Here is a 14,564-nt window from a genome sequence, read left to right on the forward strand (position 1 = left end):
GGAAATGTGATGATCTCAGGTTACTGGGTTGCCTCTGGGTTAGCACTGTTGCCCAAGCGCAGAACAACAAGCTCAGCGGAATTGGATATTTACATTTTGATGTCAATTCATCTTTGCATAGCCATTACTTGCTGCCTGAAACATATTGAAGTGGACAATGTATACCTGTTTCCTCAACCTGTATTACTCAACTTGCTTTGAAGAGGCACAGTACATAGTGAGTAGAACTAATAAAGCCTACTTGACTCTCACTGTCCTCCCTTTCACAAAGAACCAACAACGAAGAGACTCAACTAAAGGGGAAACTTCTAACATATTGCCCTGTCTCTTACACACTTACATACCCCTTGGATGGCACATGAAATCACTCCCACCAGCCGAACACTGTCTCAGTCATCTCAGGTCTGCAGTCAGGTTCTGAATATCCCTTGTACAGAACTAGTTTTACAGGGAAACAAATCCTGTTGTCTAAGAGTCAGAAAGGAATCCCAAATGGTGTAGTGCCTCCAAGAATGCTCTCTACCACCAAAGCTATGCAGCGAAGAAGCTCAGAGAGCCTGGGGAGAACAGTGGCGAAGGAAGGTGCAATGACAAGAGAGAAGAGAACAAACTAGTTATTCATGTGGGTGCTAGTATTTAGCAGAAACAAAAACAAGATGGACTGCATACAGACCTGTCTGTCCACCTCAGGGAGCAGGAGGAGCAATCGTTGCTGGAAGTCTCCAGGGAAAACCGAAAAGGTGTGCTTATTTATCAGAGCCCGTAGATTTGTGTTTACCAGGATGGAGTCTGGTGTCTCCACATCGATGTCAGTGCCTTTTGTCCTTTTCAGCTGTCCTAAAAGGTAAACAAAAACAGATAATTTATTTATTACAAAAACATCCTCAGACTATCCTCAGTTCATTTCCATCAATGAAATGTACTACTTTAGAATTTCAGAATACTAGTCTAAAGCATTCAAAGGTTAATAATCTGAATGCAAGTTTAAGTCCTGGCCCTACTTTATGAATTCCTGCTACCTATGGGTAGCCTCATGTACCACAATTTCACAGCTATTAAAGCCCCATGCATTAGGCTTTTCAAACAGGCAAGGAAGTATGCATTTATCACATCTCTATTCTAATAATCAAGAAGGCTAACAAAATGCTGGCCTTTGTATCTAGAGGATTGAAGTACAGGGATGCAGAAGTTACACAAAACTCTGGTGAGACCCCACATGAAGCTCTGTGAGCAGATCTGTGCACCACACCTCAGGTAGGTTATATTGGTGTTGGAGGGAGTACAACATAGGTTTACAAGAATGATACTTGGACTTGAGGTGTTAAATAACGAGGAGCTATTGTACAAATTAGGTCTATTTATTCTTCCAAAGCACATCACCTTGCACTTATCAGAATTAAATACCATCTGCCACTGGTCTGCCCAGCTGACCAACCTCTCTCCATCTCCCTGTAACCTACAACCATTTTCTTTGCTATTAATCACAATACCAATCTTGGGACATCTGCAAATTTGCTTAACACTCCCCTACATTTTCATCTATATCACTTATATATATATATAAAACAAACAATAAGAGTCCCAGAGCTAATCCCTGTGGCACACCATTGGACACCAGCCTCCAGTCACTTGAACAGCTTTTTCCCACTACCCTTTGTGTCCAATTGCTAAGCCAGTTTCTGATCCACCTTGCCAAGTTTCCTTCAATTTCATCTGCTTTAACCTTCTCAAGCAGTCTCCCATGTGGGACCTTGTTAAAAGCTTTGCTAAAATTTGTATAATCCACATCAACTGAACATCCCTCATCCACACACTTGATCACATTTTCAAAAATTTAACAAATGTGTGAGGCATGACCTCCCTCTGACAAAGCCATGCTGACTGTCCCTAATTAACTCATGTCCAAGTGGGAATTAATTCACTCGTTCAGAATTTTCTCCAATAGTTTCCCTCCTAATGATGTGAGACTCATTGGTCTGTAGTTTCCTGGTTCATCTCTACCAACCTTCTTGAAAAGTAGAATGACATTAACCTTGCCCAGAACAAATTTGAATGTACCGTGTTGTGGTCGCTATCAACAAAATGTTCCCTCACTGCACATTGAACACTTGCTCGGTTTCTACCCCAGAACCAGATCCCGCACTGCATTGTCCTTTATTGGGCCTTCAATGTATTGATACAAAAACTCCCCTGGATGCATTTCAAGAAATCCACCCCCTCTAAGCCCTTAACACTAAGACAGTCCCAACTTATGTTGGGAAAGTCAAAATCCCCCAGTATAACCACACGATTATTACTCTTACACACTTCTGTGAACTGTCTACATATTTGCTCCTCTATTTCCCACTGACTCTTTGGGGTTTTTATAATGCAATCGCAGTGAAGTAGCGGCCCCCAAACATTCCTAAGTCCTATCCACAAAGGCCTGTTTGAGGATCCTTCCCTGTGAGTTTATTTGCCTTTGAGGCACACACATAAAGATTTAATTTGGCAAATAGGATTTAGAATCCAAAACTTTCCGGTGTTTTCAAAACACGAAAGTTGGCATTTCATGCTCATGTTTCACACAACCTACAATTACCCTTTAACTATATCAAAAAAATGGTGGAAATAATTAAGCTTAAAAATAATTCTAAGCATGAAATAGATTTTACTGATAGCTCCACGTATTCTTTTGCAAAGTCCAACAATTAATCATTGCATTCTTGTTCTTGGACTTCAGGAACCTCCTAAAACAAATATCTTTGATAGTGTTTATGATCTCTCACTTCCTTTACATTTCTTTATCTCCCGCTCAGAATCTGCCCCTTGACCTTGTCAGCTTTGCGGCCTCCCTTTCAACTTTATAAATGTAACCGAAACTTCTTCAATGCAATACTGTAAGGCCACTTTACATATTATCTAAAATTCTTACTCAGAGGCCAAAATAGTTGTTATCAATCCAAGGGAAGTGCCCAATTGGAAATGTGGCTATTGTTAAACTTTTTATGGCAGTCAGTGAATGAGGAAACCAGAAGTAAATATTTACTGAGTATCAGTGTTACTTACAAAGTGCGGCATTACAAATAAACAGCTGCCAATTCTGGAAACCAGCCATTAGTGTCAATAAGTATGTGGTTTTTCAAACTCAACTTGGACATAGCTGTCAAATTCTGAGATGGGACTTGAACCTAGACGTCCTGGCACTGATGAAGGACACTCTCACTCCACACAAGCTCCTTATAGAGAAACAGTTGGTAGGATCCAAACCTATGAGGAGACCCCAATAGATTTCTACCACAAAATATGAGCAGATGTAGGCAATTCAACTCCTCGAGTAAGCACCATTCAATGAATCCATGGCTGATCCATTTGTTTCAAATTCCACACTCCCATTTATGCTCAATAACCTCTGATTCCCCTTGCTTAACAAGTATCATCCACCTTAAATGTATTCAGTGTCCCCATTTCTGCTGTCTTCTAAGGTAGAGTCCCAAAGTCACAGAACTCTGTGTGAGGGTGAATTTCTCCTTGCTTTGGTCCTAATCCATCACCTTAACACTCAGCCATGGCTACAGACCAGACTTCGTGTCTGATGAACAACTTGAACCCTGGACTCTCGGGTTAATAACAGCATTCCAAAAATATGAAATAATCAAGGGGATAGGAAATAATCACAACAACTACCGCCAGAGAAAAAATACATGAGACACTAATGGGGCAAAAAGCCTGAACCTGACGGGATGCATCCTCAGATTTTGAATGAAATAGATAGTGATGCACTGGTAGCAATCTTCTAAAAGCCCAGAGATTCTAGAAAAGTCCCTGTAGATTGGAAAATCACCAGTGTAACACTCTGATTCAAAGAGAGAGAGAGAGAAACAGTAACTATAGGCAGTTAGCTTAACATCTGTGTTGGGAAAGTATTAGAATTTATTATAAAAGGTTGTAATAGCAGAACATTTAGAAACTGAAGCAAGGTGAGTATAGTTTCACGAAGGAGAAATCATGCCTGACAAATATGTTAGAATTCCTCGAGGAGGTAACAAACAGGGTAGATCGAGGTAAACCTGTAAATCCAATACATCTGGATTTTCAAAAGGTGTTCATTAAGGTATTAAACATAAGGATACTTCATAAGAGCCTGTGGTATTTGGGTATTAGTATGGATAGCAAATTGGTAACCAATAGAAAATGTGGAGTTGGGATAAAGGGGTTTCAGAATGGCAAACTGTAATTAATGAAGTGTCACAAGAACCAATGCTGGGCCATAACTGATGACATACATTAATGACTTAAATGACAGAAGTGAATCTATTATAGCCAAGATTAGAGATGATACAAAAATAGATCTGCAGGCAAGTTGTGAGAATGAGACTACAGAGGAATATAGGCAGGTCAGTGAATGAACAAAAAACTTGGTAGATGGACTATAACGTGGAAAAATGTGAAGTTTGCAGAAAAATGTGATTGCAGAAAGCTGCAGCACAGAGGGATTTGGGGGTCCTAGTGCATGAGTCACAAAAAAGCTAGCATCCACATTCAGCAACAATAGGGAATGCAGATGGGAAGTTGGCCTTTATTTCCATGGGGATAACATTCAAAATTAGGGAGGTCTTGATAAAACTATACAAGGCACTAGTTTAATCACAGCTGGAATCCTGCATCCAGTTTCAGATGCCTTATTTAAGGTAATAAATACTGGCATCAAAGGCAGTCCAGAAAAGGTTCACTAGGCTGATAGATGGAATTGAGGAACTTTCTTACGAGGAGAGATTGAGTAGTTTGCACTCATTGGGGTTCAGAAAAATCAAAGGAGACCTCATTCAAACATACAAGCTTCTTGTGGGATTTGAATGGGTAAATGCTGATTGTTTCCCCTCTGAGAATCTAGGACCAAAGGGTATAATCTCAGAGTAAGTCAGTCACCCATTTAAAATAAAGTTAAGGAAGATTTTTTCCTTTTGAGGGTAGTGCGTTTGTGGAATTCTTACTGTAAAGGGCTGTACGGGCTGGGTCATTAAGTATATTCAAAGTTGAGTCAGAATTTTAATCAGTAAGGGAGTCAAGAGTTACAGGGAAAAATGTAAAGTCAAGCTGAGAATGATCAGATCAGCCATATCTCACTGAATGGTCAAGCAGACTGGATGGGCTGAATGGCCTACTTCAGCTCTGACAACTCATGGGCTTATGATTAAATATCTGATGTTCTACTGACTGAACTCTCCAGGTCTGACTGGGTGTATCAGTCTGTGCTCAAGTCATTGTCCATTTCGTGACCAAAACTTTCGTGACTCAACTATATTGGAACAGTTCATTAGTAGTAGCTAATAATACATCATTTTGGTAAGCATTTTAATATTGTGACAGTTAATCCAATTCTTTTCTTTTAGTTTTATTCTGTCTGCATTTTAACTGTGGTGTAAGAATATAATGTGTTTTGCTTAAAATCAAGTGGTTCGAACAGAAACCTAAAATGCAATATCTTATATTTACCTTTAAAATAAGAAAAGGTTTAGGGTCTAGGCTACCTTCTTAATATGTGTTGAGGCAGTTTGGTCTAGTCCATTACAAGTGAATAAGTCAAACTCAAGCTGAATAAAACAAGAGATTTGTCCACAAACTGCCATTATAGAAATATAACATTTCACATAATTGGAGCTGAACGAGAAAGGCCCTTTAGTCAATTTAAGCTGCTAACAATTCTAATTGGAATGTGTCCTACACCAATGCATGATACTTCAGGCCAAATACTGAGCAAATAGAAAGTTGATTTCTCTATACAATAACAACTTGAATTTATATGGCACTTCTAACGTATGACAAATTCTAAAGTACTTCATAGAAACATAAGGAAAAAATAAATGCCAAGTCAGGATTATGAGGAAGGGTGGCCAAAAGATTGATCAAATAATTGGGTTTCATGGAGGGTCTTAAATGTGGCTCACCAAATCAGCTCTCTCCCACAACTAAGGAATTTTCCATTTCTCAGAGTAGACACCATGGAAGCAGATTGTCTCTACTTGTGGTTTTTTGAAAACTCTTGTATAATTTTGCTAGAAATAGCAAACACAGAACATATGCTTGTTATGTTTCTGATGTACTCTGCCCTGAAGCTTGGGCTCAAACAACTTTTATTGTGGTAGTTTATCCTGCATCAAGTCCTTGGTGTAGCTATCCTTTGACTTCCAAAACCAAAACATCTATCAACAAGGTGGACGAGAGTAATAGGTGGATGAGAACTCCACAAGCTGAAAAGTTTCCTCCAAGTTATTCACCATTGTGATTGGAACTACATCAGCATTCTATTTCTATAACAGGGTTAAAATCCCAAAGCTCCCTTCCTAACATCACTGTGAATCAACCAACACCACAGACTGCGATGGTTCAGAAAGGTAACTCACCAGAGCCTTCTCACAAGCTGTTATGCAAAGACGATAAATGCTGGCCTGACTAATAAAATAACACTCACATCCCAAGCTTAAATAAATAATAAAAAACAATCAGCACTCAATCAGAATTACAAAAAACAACTTAATGGTTTGTTAGATCATCTAAATTCCATTTCAGTATTTCTGCAGGAGCACTTTCTTTTGCTTATTCATTGATGGGACATGGGCATTATTGGCTGGCATTTATTACCCATCCCCAATTGACTATGAGAAGGTGGTGGTGTTGTTGTCTTCGTAAAATGTTGCAGTCCATTTGGTGAAGGGACAACCACAACACTACTAGGGAGGGAGAGTCAGGATTTTGACTCAGTGACGACTGAAGGAACAGCGATATATTTCCAAGTCAGGATGGTGAGAAGTCTAGAGGGGAAGTGCAGGTGAGTGTTACCATTATCTGCTGCCCTTGCCCTTATCGATGGTAATGGCTATGGGTTGGAAAGTGCTACGTAAGGATCCAAGGTGCATTTTTGCACTGTTTCTTTCAGATGGTACACTCTGCTGCTACTGGGTGTCAGTGGTGAAGGGAGTGGATGTTTCTGACTGTGCTGTCAATTAACTTGGGATGCTTTGTCCTGAATAGTGTTAGGATTGTGTGTGTGTTGGAGCTGTCCTCATCATACTCCTGATGTATGCCTTTTAGATGATTAACTAACTTTAGGTTGTCAGGATGTGAGTTACTCACTACCGAATTCCTAGCCTGCACTTGCTCTTGTCGCCATCGTATTTACATGGCTAGTCCAATTAAATTTCAATGGTAACCCCAAGAATGCTTGGGGTGGGGGGCAGATGTTCAGTGATAGTGATAGGCCGATATGTCAAAGGTTGATAGTTTATCTCTTCTTGAAACTGGGCATTACCTGGCACTCATACACAATGAATGTTACTTGCCACTTGTCAGCACAAAGCTGAATATTGTCTAGGTCTTGCTGCATTTGGACATGGTCTGTTTCAGTATCTGCAGAGTTGTAAATCGTGATGAATTATCAACGAACATCCCCACCTCTGGCCTTATGATGGAGGGAAGGTCATTGATGAAGCACCTGAAGATGGCCAGGCTACGTCACTTCCCTGAGGAACACTAGCAGAGATGTCCTGGAGCTGAAATGACTAACCTCCACCACCAGAACTCCTCCTCTGTGCCACATGTGACTTTGATCAGTTGGGAGTTTTATCTCAATTCCCACAGACTCCAATTTTGCTAGAGCCCCTTGCTGCAATATTTGATCAAATGGGTCTTGATATTGAGGACTGTCACTCCCCCATCACCCTCTGAAATGCAATATCTTTCCACATGTTTGAACAAAAGCTATAATGAGGTCAGGAGCTGAGTGACCCTGACAGAACCCACACTGGGCGTCAAGAGGCTGCAGATAATAAATCAAATGCTGTTGGACAGCACTGTCAGTGACCCCTCTAGAACTTTACTAACTGCACACTTATTATTTTTGCATACTTAATGCATATTTGAAAGTTAGGACACAAGCTCTCCAATGCAAGAATTTAATTATTTTAATAAGAATTATTGAATTTATGACTTCTGTTACTGTCATAACTCAATATCATTTTTCCTGAGAGGTGACTAGAAACTGTACTCTAGCAGTAACTCTGCAATGATCAATTTCTTTCCCCAAGTTTACATTCACTTCTGTCACATTCACAAGCAGCATCTCAAATAGCCAAATTACCTTTACCAGTAGTATCACTAAATGCTCAAACATTAAAAATTCTGTTCCATTGGTCTGTACTGGAGTTGTGAGTGAATCAGATGGAGAAATCTAACATCCTTCTCCAGCCATCACATCAAGAGGTGAATGACAGTAACACAGACAGCAATCTTTGTTGTAACTTTAATTCCGGCGATTTCACTAAAAATATGTTGAGCTGTGTGGTGTTCTTGTGTGTTTCCTGTTTTGACAGAATTGAAATATTTAAACTCACTTGCATTGAGTCTGTCAGACCTCTGAGATGGCTTCCTGCCCAGTCCTTGCAGGGCTTGGTCCATCTTCCCAGATGATGAGCTGGAGGTTGAATTCTGAGGACTTGTTGAACAGCCGTCCGACTGTTTAATTTCCCAACCTGCAGAGAGGCATGATGTTTTTAAACTATAATGCCTTATTCAGACAAAAACTGGAGAGAACAAGTACATGATATATTATTTAAATAAAAAAGCTTATGTCAAGCTCCAAAACAGAAACTTCTATTCAAGATTGTGGGGTTGGGTACCTACGAGAATGTCCAAGGTTCAACTTTATTCTCAATGCACCGGAATGCTACAGGATATAACTATTTCAAGACCAAACTGATCCACAATGCTTTGAGATGTGGCTGGGTAATACTATGTTCTAATATTTGCTTTACTTGCAACTTTATGTTTGGCCCGAGGATTTTGTTGGCAGACTGTGATACATAAGGAAAGTTAGGTGATATGAAGGAAATGTTAAACCCAGTAGTTATCAATGAGAATTCTCAATTTGTACGGCTTTGTGCAAGTTCAATTCAATTTTTAAAAATCAGAAATACTGAAAATAGTCATTTCCCCAGATTTGAAATGGGGAAAATGCCAGCGTTCACTATAAAAGATCTAATCACACAGCACTTGGAAAACAGTTACAGAATTGGGCAGAGTCAGCATGAGTTGACAAAATTGTGAATTCACATTTTCAAGGATGTTGACAAGTAAGTAGTTGACAAAGGGGTGCCAGTGGATGTGGTTTACATAGACATTCCGAAATCTTTCAATATGATTCCATATAAAGATTAGTGTGTAAAATTAAAGCACATGGAATCGGGGTAGAGTACCAACATGAATAGAGAACTGGTTGGCAGACAGGAAACAAAGAAGGAATCCCTATAAACGGGTCTTTTTCTGAGTGACGGCAATGTCTACTGGGGTACTGCAGGGATCAGTGCCTACACCCCAGCTGTTCACAATATCTATTAATGATTTAGATGATGGAATTAGATTAAATATCTCCAAGTTTGCAGAGGAAACAAAGCTGGGAGGGCGGGTAAATCTGAAGAGGATGTAAGATGTGTCAGTGTGATTTGGACAAGTTGAGTGAGTGGGCAAATACATGGTGTTAAAACACAATGCGGAAAAACATGAGGAGGTTATCCCCTTTGCTAGCAAAAACAGGAAAAGAGATCATTACTGAATGGTGATAGACTGGGAAAGGGGAAGGTGCAACAAGATCTCTGCATTCCTCATACACCAGTCACTGAAAGTAAGCATGTAGGTGCAGCTAGTGAAGAAATCAAATGCTATGTTGGCATTCATAGTGAAAGGATTCAAGTACAGGAGCAGTGATGTCTTGGCTACAATTATACAAGGCCTTGGTAAGACCACACCTGAAGTACTGTGTGCAGTTTTGGTCTCCTTATCTGAGGAAGGATGTTCTGGCAATGGAGGGAGTTCAGTGGGGTTACCAGACTGATTCTGGGATGGCAGAATTGATGTATGAAAAGAAACTGTATCAGTTAGGACTATATTCACTGGAGTTTAGAAGAATGAGGGATGAGTTTCATAGAAACCTATAAAATTCTAACAAGATTAGACAGGGTAAACGAAAGAAGAATGTTCCCAATGCCCAGAGTGCTTAGCACCTGGGGTCACAGTCTAAGGATATGGGGTAGGTCATTTAGGACTGAGATATGGAGAAAGTGTCAGAGAGTGGGGAACCTGTGGAACTCACTATCACAGAAAAGCAGGTCAGGCCAAAATGGTGAGTATTTTCAAGAAAGAGTTAGGTGTAGTTCTTAGGACTAAAGGGGTCAAAGGGTATGGGGAGAAAGTGGGAACAGGGTATGGAGTTGGATGAACAGCCATGATCACATTGAATGGTGGAGCAGGCTCAGAGTGTCGTGTTTTTATTTCCTGTGTTTCTCAGGAGTTATAAACAATCCACATTCAAAATGGGACAGCAATTTATTTCATATATTTCATAACAAGTCGTTAATGTAAATAACAGTGCAAAACATCTATACTTTCCTTGTAGTTATACAATCACTGAACTCTAATTATTAAATATGGCTGAAGCAGTTTTCCAATTGCAGATACATTTCTGGTTCTTTTATGGTTCCTTTGGTACAATATTATTCAACATTTAACAGAAGTTATAGCATCACTTCTAAATCAAAGAACAAAAAACTGGACAGAACAGGAAGTGGCCCTTCCCCACCAAACCTGCGCCAACACTTCATACATTTTCTAAACTAAACACATTTTACCTCTAAGCAGTCCATATCCCTCTATTCCCAGCTTATTCATGTATCTGTCGTGATGCCTAGGGGTGGCATGGTGGCTCAGTGGTTAGCACTGCTGCCAGTGTGCCAGGTTCAATTCCAGCCTCGGTCGACTGTCTGTGTGGAGTTTGCATGTTCTCCCTGTGTCTGCGTGGGTTTCCTCTGCATGGTCTGGTTTCCTTCCACAGTCCAAAGATGTGCGGGTCAGGTGAATTGGCCATGCTAAATTGCCCAGAGTGTTAGGTGTATTGGTCAGAGGGAAATGTAGAGGAATGGTTCTGGGTGGGTTGTTCAATGGAGGGTCAGTGCGAACTTGTTGGGCTGAAGGGCCTGTTTCCACACTTTAGGGAATCTAATCTAATCTAAACATTGCTACTGGATCTGCCCACACCATCTCCTCTGGCAGCATATTCCTGGCACTTACCACCCTCTGTACAAGAAACTTCATATTTTCTCCATAAATAACAAGGATCCCAGCACTGAGCCCTACAGAAACACCACTGATCACAGATCTCCAGTCAGAAAAATATGCTTCCGTCTCTACTCTCCATCTTCTATGACTAAGCCTGTTCTGTATCCACCTTACCAGATCACCACGGATTCCATGTGATTTCAACTTCTGCATCAGACCATGTCAAAGGCATTGCTAAAGTTCATATAAACAGTCCACATCTACCACCCTGCCCACAATCATTTTTGTTACTTCCTCAAAAATTTCAATCAAGTTTGTGAGGCATGACCTTCCCCATACAAAGCCATGCTGCCAATCACTAATAAGTCTATACTTATCGAAATGTGAATAAACCCTTTCTTAAGTATCATCTCCAACAGTTTCCCTACCACTGATGTAACGCTCTCCAACCTGTAATTTCCCGGATTATCCCCATTGCCCTTCTTAAACAAAGGAACAATGCTGGCTATTTTCCAGCCCTCTCGGACCTTACCTGTGACTAAAGAGGATACAAAGATTTCATACAAGGCTAATGTGATAATTTGAGACAAACACTCTGAGGTAACATCGCCAAAGCTATGATATTTCTATTATTTTCATTTTTATTTCATTTTTATCTATCGAGTGAATCACCTGCAATGGTTTCTCTTTCAGCTCCTGCATGGTTGAGTCTCATAAGAATCTATCCTTGGATCTGTCCTATTTCTCATCTCAATCTGTCCCTCTGGCAACCATCCAAAAACCCGTCTCTGTCTTCAGACCGCTTGGCAGATATCCGCTACTGGGTTAGCACCACGGTGCTCCAATGTTGGCAAGGTCAAAGCCAGTATCTTTGGTTCCAACCACAAACATCATTCTCTTGCATTGACTCCATTCTTCTTTCTGCAAACTATTGGACGGCAAACTGAGCTGTTTGCCACTTGTGTTCCATATTTGAATAAGTGGGGAAATATATTGAATACACCTTTTAAGACTGTCTATTTACATCTCTGTTAGCACCTGTCTCCTCCTTACTTCAACCTAAATGCTGATGAAACCCTTACTCATTCTGTGTCTTAAAATGCACCTGGACCTTATTCACTCAGTATTCCAGTTCCCTCTGGTTAAGCCTAGAATCATACAGCAAGGAAACAGACCCTTTGGTCCAACCAGTCCATGCCAAACATGTTCCCTAACTAAACTAGTCCCATTTGCCTGCTCGTGGCCCATATCCCTTCACAACTTTCCTATCCGTGTACTTATCTAAGTGTCTTTTAAATGTTGTAACTGTACCTGCATCCACCATTTCCTTTAAGTGGGCAGCACGGTGGCACAGTGGTTAGCACTGCTGCCTCTCAATGCCTGAGACCCGGGTTTAATTCCCGACTCAGGCGACTGACTGTGTGGAGTTTGCACGTTCTCCCCGTGTCTGCGTGGGTTTGCACCGGTTTCCTCCCACAGTCCAAAGATGTGCGGGTCAGGTGAATTGGCCATGCTAAATTGCCCGTAGTGTTAGGTGAGGGGTAGATGTAGGGGTATGGGTGGGTTGCGCTTCGGCGGGTCGGTGTGGACTTGTTGGGCCGGAGGGCCTGTTTCCACACTGTAAGTAATCTAATCTAATCTTAACAGTTCATTCCACACACAAACCACGATGTAAAAAGATCGCCCCTCACATCCTTTTTAAAATCTTTCTCCTTTCACCTGAAGATTATGCCCCTAGTTTTGAACTCCCTTACCCAAAGGAAAAGACCCTTGTTCACCTTACCTATGTCCCTCATGATGTTATAAACCTCCATACAGCACACCCCTTAACCTTCTATGCTCCAGTGAAAGAAGTACCAGTCCTTCTCTTCTAATTTTATAACTCAAACCTTCCAGTTCTGGCAACATCCTGGTAAATCTTTTCTGAACCTTCACCAGTTTAATATCCTTCCGATAGCAGGGCAATCAGAACTGGACACAGTACTCCAGAACAAGCAATGAGCAGTTTTTAAAATTCTTACCTCTCCCTATTTCTGTAATCTTCCGTTTAGTCTTAGAACTATTTAAGGATTCCATGCCCTTCCAATTCTGGCTTCTGGAATACCTGTGGTTTAATTACTTCACCACTGACAGCAAAATCCTCAGCTGTTGAGGTTATCAAATGAATCCGCTGAATCTCCCCATTTCTGTTTCATTTTTTGGGACATTTCTTAAAACCTACCGTTTTGGCTCTCCACCCTAAAATCTCATCCGTGTCTCATTATCAAATCATGTTTATTAACACTCTCATAAAGAACCTTGGGATATTTTGTTAACATTCATGGTATTATCTCAATACAAGTTCTTGTGGAGCTATTAACATCTGGCATTTAACATCTAGAAGGACGGTAGAGGGAGATTCAATAACAATTTTTTGAAAGAGAGTTGATTAAATCCCTAAAACTGAAACATTTGTAAATTAAAGTGTAAAAAACACTAGTGTGAGATGAAGGCCAGAGCTTTCTTGAAGCAGCAGCCCAGGTATAAATGGGCCAAGTGGCTTCCTTCCTTCCTTCCACATCACATAATGATATGATTAAGCTGAGAAACATTTACAGGATCATTGTACAGGAACACTTTCTGTCTCAGAACTGTTGCCATGCTCTGGGATCTCAGGCTGAATTCACAACTTACAGCACATTAAAACTGATGAGCAGAAAGTCACTAGCTGGGGACTTCACAATTCACTAACAACATGTGCCCTAATAGCAGAAGCAGAATATGTACTCCTATTAGTCTGTGCATTAAAAACATGTTCTGGAAGCAATTCCACTTGCACCTTTTCCAAATCACAAACTTCACACGTTAAACTACTCAAATTATGTGAAGTTTTGGAAACTTCAATTTATTTATTCAAGGACTTTTAAAAACTGATCGAGAGTCATGGAGATGTACAGCATGGAATCAGACCCATCGATCCAACCCTTCCATGCCAACCAGATTTTCCAACTTAATCTAGTACCACCTGCCAGCACCCAGCCCACATCCCTCTAAACCCTTTCTATTTGTATACCGTCCAGATGCCTTTCAAATGTTGCAATTGTACCAGCCTCCACCACTTTCTCTGACATCCTATTCCACACATGCACCACCCTCTCCATGAAAATGTTGCCTTTTATATCTTTCCCCTCACCCTAAACCTATGCCCTCTAGTTCTGGACTCCCCCATTCCAGGGAAAAGACCTTGTCTATTTACCCTACCCATGCCCCTCATGATTTTATAAACTTCTATAAGGTCACCCCTCAGCCTCCGACGCTCCAGGGAAAACAGCCCTAGCCTATTTAGCCTCTCCCTATAGCTCAAATCCTCCAACCCTGGCAACATCCTTGTAAATCTTCTCTGAACCCTTTCAAGTTTCACAACATCCTTCTGATAGGAAGGAGACTAGAATTGCACACACTATTCCAACAGTGGCCTAACCAATGTCCTGTACAGCCGC

At 40.8% G+C, this 14,564-nt stretch overlaps 1 protein-coding gene across 6 annotated transcripts in view; it reads right to left on the reverse strand.

The window, feature by feature from the left end:
* The window catches only part of LOC132835003 (putative Polycomb group protein ASXL2), a 310,992-nt gene that overhangs the window by 52,079 nt on the left and 244,349 nt on the right, over positions 1-14,564 (reverse strand). For all 6 annotated transcript variants that reach the window (XM_060854233.1, XM_060854277.1, XM_060854260.1 and 3 more), the window contains 2 exons: positions 8,370-8,507; positions 674-837 (listed from right to left, as the gene is read on the reverse strand). In XM_060854233.1, the coding sequence (XP_060710216.1) occupies positions 674-837; positions 8,370-8,507 (302 nt within the window). The remainder of the gene's footprint in view (positions 1-673; positions 838-8,369; positions 8,508-14,564) is intronic.

The sequence above is a fragment of the Hemiscyllium ocellatum genome, chromosome 3 (assembly GCF_020745735.1).
Source record: "Hemiscyllium ocellatum isolate sHemOce1 chromosome 3, sHemOce1.pat.X.cur, whole genome shotgun sequence".
Lineage (NCBI taxonomy): Eukaryota > Metazoa > Chordata > Chondrichthyes > Orectolobiformes > Hemiscylliidae > Hemiscyllium > Hemiscyllium ocellatum.